Below are 12793 nucleotides of genomic sequence, written 5' to 3'. Positions count from 1 at the left end.
TAAATTCCAGGATGTAAAATTCATAAGTGTAAGTCTCTGTAAACCAACAGAAATTTTAATTTAATTTGGGTTTAAGTATATATTTTAAGTGATGATACAATGCAATTACTGTAAGTGAAACTGTTAGGTTTAAATGAAGAAAAAGTGTGTCCGAGCTAAGTTTTAAGCTAAGAGAAGAAGAGTTTTAGCTTGTTGTGTCCACTGTACCTTGATGCACTTACCGGTCCGGGCCCGATCAACTGGGAGACACACACACACACACACACACACACACACACACACAGGCATGATGTCTGAAGATTTCTGTTTATTCTCAGCAAAGAGAGCACATTTAAACGGTGCTACGTCCCAAACATCAAAAGTACCAGTCATTAACATGTTAGTCATAGAGAGACCCGGAGACAGACAGGTGAGAGGGGATGCATTTACATTCTCCTGATCGAACAAAAGGGTTTTAGCCTCCAGGGTCTGGGTTCAATTCCCAGCCAGGCTCAATTCCTGTATCTGTGTGCATGGAGTTTGCATGTTCTCGCCGTGCTTGGTGGGTTTCCTCCGGGTACTCAGGTTTTTTCCCACAGTCCAAAGACATGCAGATCAGGCTAACTGGTGTTCCCAAACTGCCCATAGTGTGTGAATAAGTGTGTGTGTGCCCTGAGATGGATTGGCACCCTTTTAAGGGTGTACCCTGCCCCGTGCCCTAAGTCTCCTGGGCTCCAGGTCCCCGCGACCCTAAATACAGGATAAAGCAATATAGAAGATGAGTGTGTGAGTTTCCATTTGTTTAGTATAGATTATAATCAGATGGTCGAAAAATTGCATGATATTATACAGTATTTCCTGTGATAATATTTATGAGGCCAGAAAAATATTAAATATATAAAAATATCAAAATTATTTGATACTAAATATTAGTTGTGGGCACCAATTGAAGATAATTTAATTAAATATTAATAAAACTCAACAAACACATTTTTTTTAATGTGTACAAAGTGGAACACAGCTGCCACACTCAAGTCATACAAAAATACCTCTTCTTTAATTTTTGTTGATAAAACAATAGGCCTACTTGTTTCATTATTCATAAATTCATAAATGTCAGCATTATAAGACAATTCAAAGCAAAATATGAAACTAACAAAGACATAAATAAATAATTTGCCCACAATCAATATATATTCTTTTGATTAAAGTATATGCTTTCAACAATTTATGTTACATCTTACACTTACGTTTAACATCACTGTACACGCACTCAGTTAGTGTGCTAGTTGTCCTTTTTTCAGCATTTACTTTCCTCTTGGGGAATTTCAGAGCTGCATAATTTAGTGATTCCGCTTCAGATTCCTAAAAAAACCCAAAAACAAAACAAAAACAAACTTAAATTAATAGCCATACAACATGCAACTGTTTCATACATTACACACTTATTACATAGAAGAAGCACAAGTCTGAATCAAATGTCTCTACAAATATCTAGAATATTATCATTAACAACTTCATAATATAGCAATAATACAAGTACACAAGTTGGACATTTACTGTACTAATAAGACTCATGTATAACTAAAGCAGACATAGTGGTACTGTACCCACAGAAAAAAAAAAAAAAAAATTACTCAGACAATATATAATTGAATATAAAACTACATTGTTGATTTTATTGCACACATACCTGCCTGATACCTGAAGAACCTATCATAGAAGTGTTTACTATTAACACAAAAATTAACATATTAGTGATTTTTTATAGAAATAAAAGTAATGAATTCATATCTGATTATAAAGCACTTACTTTTATCGTGTTTGCTTCTAATCAGTAGGAAAAAAGTGAGACAGAGACTCAGGAGTGCACACAAACCCAAAGCCGTTCCCAAACTGAGCACTGTCGAATGTAAAGATCGAGTCATTTTTATATTGTTATTTTACCATTTTATAAATACACATAATTTGATAATTATATACAGTATGCTGTATAAATAAAAATAATAACAGTTTGTAATTATAGCACATCTTACCTGTTTTCTCTTGTGTGGTCATGTTAGTGCTGTTTCCATTTAAAGTTGGTTTACACACCACTGAATTATTACGCAGAACTGGTTTAGATGTTTCTGATAAAACAGTAACATGCTCACTTATGAATATTTATCTTGATTCACTAAAATCCTGTATCTTGAAGGTGTTAAAGTAAACATAGTTAGTATATTCATTTTATTATTTTATGCTTTAAGGTTGAATTCTAATTGTAATAAAGAAAAAAAAGGATTTATTAAAACAGTAGCTTTAAACAATTTAAATGAAAATCCTACCATTAATCTTTAAATAAGTTCCATCTCCAAACACAAGGTGAGGTTCCATCAGTGCACAGTAGTACATGGCTTCATCAGACTGAATGATGTTTAAAATGATTATATTGAGGCAGTTTGCAGATATTTCTATTTGAAAACGAGACTTTTGGAATCTATTGTTAGGCATTTTTCCTCCAGTTTTATAGACCTTAACTATAAGCCGAGGCCTTTCCCTGTTTGGCTGCTTAAACAAATATATCATCTGAAATGTTTTTTTAGAAACACAACACTGCACAGTAGCCGAGGCTCCAATATCCACACTAAGCTCTTTATCAGGCTGACTAACTGGTGACTCTGTGAGGGGTTGTGCAGTAACCCATCGTCTATCTGGTCGGACTGTATCTGGAAAAGCAAATGTATTCAGTAGAGAATCTTTAAAGAGCTATTAAAAAGACTTTAAAGTTTGAAGTTTAACGTAATAATAATATTTCATTTACTTATATAAACTTTTTTTTAGTTGGAACACATCATGTTACTTACAGTTGGTGACGAAGATCAAAATTAAAATCCACAATTGAGTCATTTTTTCATTTATTAGAAATTCCACTGTGTTTGTATTTCAGCATAATATGATACTGTAGTGGTTAAAGCCCAGTGAAAATTTATATCTATACATTAGCTGGTCTGTACTGAACACGCCCCACACTATGACGTGAATGGTTGTAATAAATTCTGATCTGCCTACATTCATACCACATATTTCCATAATTGTGTTTTGCTGTTGATCTGAGATATAACTATAAAGATGGTAAGGTAGAATGGAAAATGTGGTTTACAGGTTCCCTCCTGTGTGCCTACACTAAAATCTTTTTGTTGTTCTCTGAATGTAGCTTATGTGTGAAAAACCTTGCTTATGCTGCATTAAATTGGATTAAATTAGCATAAAAATTTTGACTTTCTGCATTTTTTTTATTTAAATTGATTATACAGTACACATCCATTCACACACAGGAGATGCAGCACAATCTTCTACTCCTTCTACTCCCAGATATGTATGATGTTGTACACGTTCTATAACATGGGAACCTGCCAGCATGTTATAGAACGTGTACACAATCCAGCACAATCCCAGTGTCTGCATGGTGGAAACTTGGTGGACACCTTTCTTGCTAAGGACCTATGGTAGATGTTGAGGGAAAAAAAAACAACAGTCTCTGAATGGATAGGGTGAGTTTGGACTGTCAATGGCTAGATTTCTCAGTACAGTATATTTCAATTTGTACAGTATATTTCTATTTTTATGTACATCATATTTCTATTTTTATTTTTAGTTCTATTTTTCCTAGTTTAATTTATTTTTTCTATTTAATTTTTCTATCGTATTTCTTTTATTCATATTTATTTCTTATTGTAAACTTTAATTCTCTTTTAGGGTCAATGGTAGTCGTATAAGCATTTCACTACATTTCGTACTGTGTATGACTGTGAATGTGACAAATAAAATTTGAATTTGAATTGTCCTGTATGAACTGCTGTAAAACTCCTTGCAGTCCTAGTTGTAAATCATGACCATGCAAATGACATGTATAGTAACAGCTTTTGGGACTTATCACATTAAATGAGCTAGTTATTGCATATCATCTGAAATGTTTTTTACCAACTAACTCTGTGGACCAGGCCTCTTCAGACAGCTAGCAATCGAGCATATGCTTGGTCACTTCGTATAAAAGGCATTTGTTCCAGCTTGTTGATGATGAGAAGGGTGTATTCTCAATAAGTGGTGTCATTTTGTTACATGTGACAAAACTGATATCCCCATACTTGCACTTACTCACTAACACACTCTCACTCTGTGTCTATACCACTTTATCCTGTATACTGGGTTGCTGGGGGCCTGGAGCCTATCCCAGGAGACTTAAGGCACGGTACACCCTGCATGGAGTGCCAATCCATCTCAGGGCACACAAACATAAAAACATTCTCACACCACTAAATTGGCAAGTTAGAAATGTCAATAAGCCGCATCTCATTTATAATCTGCATGCCTTTGGACTGTGTGCAGAAACCGGAGTACCAGTTGAAAACACACCAAGCACTGGGAGACCATGCAAACTCCAGGCACACAGGAGTTGTTTCTACAGTCAGCTACAGGAAAATTGTAACACTGTGGATATTGCAGCAGGTAAACCCACGGACAACTCGTCCACAGGCTCTGGCCACCCTCCGGCCACCCAGTTGCTGGGCAACGCCGTCATGATGGCACTCAGGGAAATGTACGACAATAGGATGCACGTCTAAAGAGGCCCCCAAAGCAACAGACGTGTAGACATTTAGGTAGCACCAGGTTTAGGAGCATTGCTCCGGTATATCAGAAAAAAAAAGAGAAAAGTTAAAAAATAAAAGTAAAAAAAGATAAAACTGAAAAAAAGAAATTAAAAGAAAAGAAAAAAAGATTAAAGTAAAAGAAAAGAGAAAAGAAAAAAAGAAAAGAGAAAAAATAAAACTAAAAAGACATTTGTTCCAAAGAGCCAGAATTTCTTATATTTTCAACATTTCAGATTTAATATTTAATATCTCTTGAGTAATAGTTTTCTAGGTTTTCTGAAGGACTGATACAGATAAACGTAGAAAGCACACAGGTGCACATTAAAGCACACAGGTGCAGATGACAGATGATCAGGTGGTGATTAGGATACTGGTGATGCTGAATGCTGAGTGGTTGGAACAGATGAGAGAGAAAAATGAGGTTGCTGCTGAGGTTGTCATATAAACATATTAACATAAATGTAAACATATAAACACTTTTAAAAATATATATATTTTTAGGCATTTTACAGCTGCCACAATAAAAAAAAAGATTTGTTCCCTTTTCTTTAATTAAATATAATAATATAAAGTAAATGTAATAATGTAATTTAAAGAGATCAGGGGGTTGGGAGGGGGGGCTATTGTGCTGCAGGTGTTGAGGTACGATTATGCAAACTAAACAATAATGCGATAAAGGATTTATCAGTGCTCTCAAAGCTATCAATAATTATTTCTATCTATCTATCTATCTATCTATCTATCTATCTATATATATATATATATATATATATATATATGAGGCACTTTATTTTTTAATTTTTTTATACCATATTACGTTTTTTATGTTTGTGTTTTTTACAGAAGACAGAATATTTACTAGTGTTAGGTTTAAAAGAAGAGTGTCTGAATTAGGTTTTAAAATTAATTAAAAGCAGAAACGTTATTGCCCGTTGTGTCCGCTGCACCTTGATACACCAGGGGTCCGTTCTTCGAACGTCGCTTGACACATCCGAGATAAACTGACACATCTAAGATAAGATCATTCTGCTAATTACGATCCAGCTAATTCGGTTCTTCGAGCACACCTATTGATGATGATTAGTATAGCTGGATTGAGTTGTCTAGGATTATTGGTTTAAAAGGCGATATGCATCGATAGTAGAAACACTGATTACAACCCCTCCGATTGGTTGACGAAATAGAAAAAGAGCAACTCAACTTTTTTTTGTAACACGTGTTATGCGCTGAAATGCCCCCCTGCCATGTATTGACCCCCCTACATAATCTATCAAATATTATATTAGAACATAAATTCATAGGTTAATGGTTTTCAAATTACATGAGACAATAAAATAAAATAAGCAATATGAAAATAAATATGTTGTATATGAAAAAATAGAAATATTATGTATACTTTTATATTGTTTATTTTATAATAAAATTAGTTTCGTCCAATTTATCAATATAAAATATTTATTTTTAATATTTATATATAAATATTTCTTTGCATATTTTTATGACAAACCCCTGAAAAATAAATGTGTTGCAAAATAAACATTATACAAGAATTAGTATTAATGGTCTTGACGGCTGTCTTGTGCTTAGGGTTTATTATAATAGAAATATCATATTTGATAATAATAAACCTATGAGTTTATGTTCATATATAATATTTGATAGTGATTGTGTGTGTGTGTGTGTGTGTGTGTGTGTGTGTGTGTGTATGGGGGTCCATGGCAGGGGGGCATATACTTTTCTTTTCCCACGTGAGTCAGTCCATGTCAGTCATGTTCTTTAACCAATCAGATGTGACCTCGCCATTTCAATCAATGATAACCCGCCAGGAGCGCAGGCTAAATCCTGTTTACATGAAATAAACCTGCCTCCGAGCAGGTTCAAGCTTACGGATATGTTGCTATGACAACAAAGGCGAGAAGCGCATCGAAGAAAGAAACAATCCAAGATCAGGACAAATCCACAACAATCAAATCCAGCTAACTGAGTTAGCGACGTACGAAGAACGGACCCCAGAGAGACGAACACACAAACACACATAAAGGCATGACGTCTAAAGATCTGAAGTTTATTCTCAGCAAAGTAAGCACCATCATTTTAGTATTAGGCCAGGTGCTGCGTCACATACAAGCCCAACTTGTAGTCAAAAACAGTCATTAACATATCAGTCATAGTCACGCGGAGACAGACAGGTGATAGGAAATATTTACTGGTTAAAGAAAAGTAATCTGTTTGGATGTATATTTTTCCAGATACAGACTATAAGAAGTTTTACCATATAAGGAGTCAGAAAGCGCAATGAGGGGCTGTTATAAAAAAACAAAACAATAATAATAGTAATAATAATAATGTGAACAGTTCGTATATTATATTACAGTTCCACAAACATCACATCAGTGTACACCAAATAGTCCATTTCCCCAGTTTGAACTTTCCACTTGAACAGCTGAGATTTCTAAACAAACAAACAAAGCAACAAACAAACAAACAAACAAATAGTTAAAAAAGTGAACAACTTGACAGAAAACATTTAATTTGAAAACTCCTATATAACCTTATTTTAGAAGATTTATATTTCTACCTTTTAAATAAACCACGACATGTAGCAGCCCTGTTTTTCAGCAAAGGTAAATCGTATTGTTTTTATCTGTTGCTTGAGCTCTATAGACAAATGTTAAGCTGTGCAACACAATGGCTGGCAGAAGCGAATTAAGTGATTCAGAAAGATAGATGGATAGATAGACACTTTATTGATCCTGAATGGAATTTCAGGCATCGAGTATCAATGAAGACAGCAGCACAAGACATGTTTTTAGATGTGATTGCACACTGTACTACACTATACTGTATATAGCTTACATATAATCACTAGACTACAGTATTACAGGTATGCGTCGCTAACGTCTTCGATAAGTGATTTGGTCTGAACACCACGTTATATACAGGATTAACTATGTGGGATACAGTAGTGTAAACACTGAAATTAGTTTGTAGTTCAACATTCTGTTTCACTTCACTATCGATATGTTTCTTTTTCTCTTCTTTCTCCTGCTTTCATGAGCACTAGTTTTGTTACATTTAACTGACAAGTAGGCAGAAAAATACCATTACAACACTTAAAAATTAACAATGATAATTATATAAGAGGCATGAGATGTACGTGCAGTGTGGGAAGCGGGTCGCACTCGGCGTGTCAGGTTTTGTCTGCTATTTATTAAATTCTAAAACACTAAGGAGACGACTGACAGACACACGATCAGCTGATGCATAAACAGACTTTAATCAGAGCATACCTGTATTATGATCCTGCTTTGTGTGTGTGTGTGTTTTTTTTTTTTTTTTTTGTGTGTGTGTGTGTGTGTGTGTGTGTGTGTGTGTGTCTATGTACCTGCTTTGATCCAGGACTATCGTCTTTAAAAGTGTTCACTATTAATGCAGAAAAACACAACAATTAAGTCACTTTAATTAATCTAATGCAAATGAAATTAATTTCTATCGTAAAAACACTTACGTTTATTACATGAGCTCCTCAGTATGAAATAAGTCAGAAGTGCACACAATCCCAATGCTGCTCCCAAAACAAGCACTGTTGAATGTAGAAATCTAAAGACTGTTATTTCCCCACACTACATTTACATCAGTACTTATAATTGTATGAATTATTTATGCCTAATAAATTAAGGGTAATAAATTAATATTAAAATTGTAATTATTAGTCAGCTTACCTGTTTTCTCTTTTATGTTCATGTTTGTGCTGTTTCTCTGCTGCAGTGTTGGTTTACACGTCACTGTATGATCATACAGAGCTGGTTCAGATGTCTCTGATGTTGTAGCCGTAGTATTAGTAACATGCTCAGCTACAAACATTTATCATGAATGACTTACTTAAACTCTGCAACTTTGTATTACTGAAAATACAGTTAGTATTACACTATGATCTCCTACAGGTTAAACCTGATAATGGCAAATAGAGGAAAAATATTTTCAATTTAACGAGGAGCTACATCTTAATAATAAAATCCTACCTTTAATTTTTAAATAAGTTCCATCTGCAAACACAGGGTTGGGTTTCGGCAGTGCGCAGTAGTACATGGCTTCATCAGTCTGAACTGTGTGTAAAATGGTCACATTGAAGCAGTTTGAAAATTTTTCTATCAGGAAATCAGTCTTCTGAAATCCATTGTAAAATATTTCTTTATTAGGTTTATATACTGTAAGTATAATCTGAGGTTTTTTCCTGTTTGGTTGCTTAAACAGCTCTATTATTCCAATCTGGTTTTCAGAAACACAACACCGCAGAGTAGCCGAGTCTCCGATATCCACAGTGAGCTCTTCATCAGGCTGATAAACTGGTGGCTCTGTGAGAGATTGCGCAGTAACCCAACGTCTACCAGGGTGGAGTGTATCTTAAACATATAAAATACATTAATTGGATAATGAATGCAAGTTAAACATTGTTAAAAAAATATTGTTAAATTCTAACTTATTCAGAAATTTACATTCTAAAATTAAACCTACTGTACCTTTTACATTGAGTTTCTAATAAATTCTAATAAATTCTAATAAATAAATCATATTTATGTATCATTCCATGTAAGCAACAAACACAATGAAAATGATTGCTTGTATTACTTACACACAGTGATCGAAAATAAAATCCAGAAAATTGTCATTTTTTTTTTATTTCTTGGAGATTCTACAGTGTGTCTATCTCTTTATAAACTACTTTATAAATGCTTTGAACTTTATACTTGTACTATAGGTGGTCTTACACGGCACGCCCCCAGAATATGATTGGCTACATGAACACAAAAAAAAAACAAAAAAAAAATACAAGATGGACATATCAGTGGTATTCTTATCTCCCTACAACTACACAGTGTTTTCCATATCAGTGTTTTTTATCAGTGTTGAAGATATCAGAAGACGGAAAATGTGGTTTATGCCCATGTGCCCACACAAGCATACCGCTGTTTATTTGCACTGCCCTGCCCTTATTTCAACTTGTCTTATGTATTGCTGGTATATATTGGCCTACAAAGCATAACATTTATGGCATTATGTTAAACCTCAAGATGAATAGACCTTTAATTCAGCCTTGTTCAAGGGTCCCACAGAAACAGTTTGGTGATGCTGGGGTGTGAACCCCCAACCTTATGTTCAGTAACCCAAGAATGTGGTGTAAAAAGTGTCTCATAAGTGTAATTCAGTGTTTATTATGTTCTCATATCACCCTGTACTTGAACAGTACGTACATTGTCTTGTGAAAATCTGTTACTCCAGTTTTTTCTTCTAGATTATACAGTTATAGTTAGTACAATGTGAGCCCTCTGTGCTGGTTTCTGTATTTTTTTTAGTTTTATTGTCGCTCTTTCACTTGTTAAATGTAGAAGAGGAGGGTTTGTCTTGATGACCGTAGCAATTAAATAATAAACCTGAAAAAATAATTTGCAAAAATGATCAATCCTTTCTTTTACACTATGGTGTTATTATATTATAGATGCCCTTATCCAGGGCAACTTTTTTTTTATTTTTTTTTTTTATCTCATTATACATCTGAGCAGTTGAGGGTTCAAGGCCCAACAGTGGCAACTTGGTGGTTGTGGGTTTTAAACCTTGGAGCTGCCTCCAAGCTGTAGTCAATGCCTTAACTACTGACCTACCTCTCACTTCCAAGGTTTCAGAAGTCACAAAGCTCAATCACACATTAACATTAACCCAACGTCTACCAGGGTGGAGCGTATCTAAAAAATATGAAATACATTAATTGGATATATTATATATATATATATATATATATATATATATATATATATATATATATATATATATATATATATATATATATATATTGTTAAAGTCTACCTTTTTCAAAATCCACATTCTAAAATTAAAGCTACTTTTTACTTTGTGTTTCTTTTAGTGGTAAAGTCTTTATATAGTTTAAGACTTTGTAGTAATTATAAATCATTCCATGTAAGCAACAAACACAATGAAAATGATTGCTTGTATTACTTACACACAGTAATCGAAAATAAAATCCAGAAAATTGTCATTTTTTTTTATTTCTTGAAGATTCTACAGTGTTTCTATCTCCTTATAAACTACTTTATAAATGCTTTGAACGTTATACTTGTACTATAGGTGGTCTTACACGGCACGCCCACAGAATATGATTGGCTACATGAACACAAAAAAAAAACAAAAAAAAAAATACAAGATGGACATACCAGTGGTATTCTTATCTACCTACAACTACACAATGTTTTCCATATCTGTGTTTTTAACCCTCTGTGCTGGTTTCTTTTTTTTTTTTTTTGTAGTTTTATTGTCGCTCTTTCACTTGTTAAATGTAGAAGAGGAGGGTTTGTCTTGATGACCATAGCAATTAAATAATAAACCTGAAAAAATTATTAGCAAAAATGATCAATCCTTTCTTTTACACTATGGTGTTATTATATTATACTGTAGATGCCCTTATCCAGGGCAACTTGTGTTTTTTTTTTTTTTTTTTTTCTCATTATACATCTGAGCAGTTGAGGGTTCAAGGCCCAACCACTTGGTGGTTGTGGGTTTTAAATCTTGGAGCTGCCTCCAAGCTGTAGTCAATGCCTTAACTACTGAGCTTTTTTTCTCCCTTTTTGGATTCCATAGTGATTTTTATGAAAAGATGCAAGCAAAAGCTAATTATTATTTATTAATTTATTTATTTTGCCAGATCAGTTTTTAACTTTATACAATAAAAATAAAATTGATAAATAAAGCATATTTTATTATATAAAATATAAATATTAATTTATATATCTTATAGATATAGGTCTTATAGATAAGCCGTCACCACTGAAAAAGTTTTTCACGTTGTATGTTTTATTCTCTATGGTGGGCACACATGTAATAGCATTGTGCTTTATGTATTTGTGGTTTTAAATGACTTTTAAAGTCCAATTATGGCATTTGGCAAAGAATTTCCATGTATGTTATACTAGATTATTATTATTTTGTTTTTTATTTGTGTTTGTGTGTGTGTGTGTGTGTGTGTGTGTGTGTGTGTGTGTGTGTGTTTTCTCATTAAATGAAATATATACTGGGTAATTATCAAATGCAGTTGAGCTAACATCACCACTGAAGACTTAATTGATAAGATTATACATTTTAATTTTTTTTACATACGTTAAATTAAAAAAATTTTAATTTTTTTTATTTGCTCATATTACTTACATATGGTGCTGAAGATCAAAATTAAAATCCATAAATTGGTAATTTTTTAACTTAAAAATCTTACAGTGTTTATATCTAATTTATTAGCATGATATGGTTGTGACTGAAGCATGATTTTAATTTATATTCATACTATAGGAGGTCTGTACTGGAAACAACCAGAATGTAACATGTGCTTGGTTGTAATTAAAATAAATGAATAAATAGATAAACACAACAAACATGCCATGCAACAGCTTCTCAATCAACCACATCTCACCCAACTTAACCACTTAATTTATACTGTACTCTGTATTAGTGTAAAGCTCTTTAAAGCTCTTTAAAGTTTTTAAGGTGATTTAAAAATAAAACAAATCACAATTCAAGAATCAAGTTGTTAAAGTACCAATTCCAAACACGAGAGTTTGAGAGCTTCACTGAAACAACATGCCAATAGCAATGAAAGATGTTTCTGTACCGCTTACTACAGTCAGAATTGATGGAGACCTGGGGCCTATCTCAGGAGACATCAGGCAGGACACGGGGTATGCCTTGCACAGGGTACCAATCCATCACAGGGCATACTTGCACACACAATTTGGGCAAAAAAACTGGTAATTTTGGAACATGAATCAGTGGTAGTATTTGATTTATTTAGATTTTAAGGACACAAACAAATGCAAACATTAAAAAACACAACAAAAACAAAACAAATACAAAGAGGGCAAAAAAAAATGATGAAAAAGAATTACTGTACTATCAGAGCTGGACACTGCCATCTGGTGGAAGTATATTTAAATCATGCTTTATTGCTTATTTTTCAACACCATGGACAGCAACAAAATCATAATCACAAGCCAACATGAATTGTGAATTTAATGACTGTGGCCCATTAACACACAATAAACAGTAAATCAGTTTTAAGGTTAAAAAAAAAGTTACCTTGAATGGTAGCAGGCATTTAGTCTTTTTATTTAGAGTACATGCAT

The 12793-nt window shown here is 33.4% G+C and overlaps 1 protein-coding gene across 1 annotated transcript; it reads right to left on the bottom strand.

Annotated features, from left to right (window-relative positions):
* Positions 1–319: 319 nt before the first annotated feature.
* On the bottom strand, positions 320–11862 carry LOC128531706 (uncharacterized; the record flags this gene model as incomplete). The annotated part of the gene is made up of 7 exons (XM_053505794.1): positions 320–729; positions 1230–1344; positions 1673–1710; positions 1793–1882; positions 2016–2132; positions 8633–9013; positions 11826–11862. Coding segments are annotated over 7 exons (810 nt in total), but the record flags the coding sequence as incomplete, so codon positions are not given.
* Between the last annotated feature and the right edge of the window lie 931 nt (positions 11863–12793).

Source organism: Clarias gariepinus, chromosome 10 (genome assembly GCF_024256425.1).
Source record: "Clarias gariepinus isolate MV-2021 ecotype Netherlands chromosome 10, CGAR_prim_01v2, whole genome shotgun sequence".
Classification (NCBI taxonomy): Eukaryota; Metazoa; Chordata; class Actinopteri; order Siluriformes; family Clariidae; genus Clarias; species Clarias gariepinus.
The sequence above is the reverse complement of the archived record's forward strand: the minus strand, read 5'-3'. Positions and strand labels throughout refer to the sequence as shown.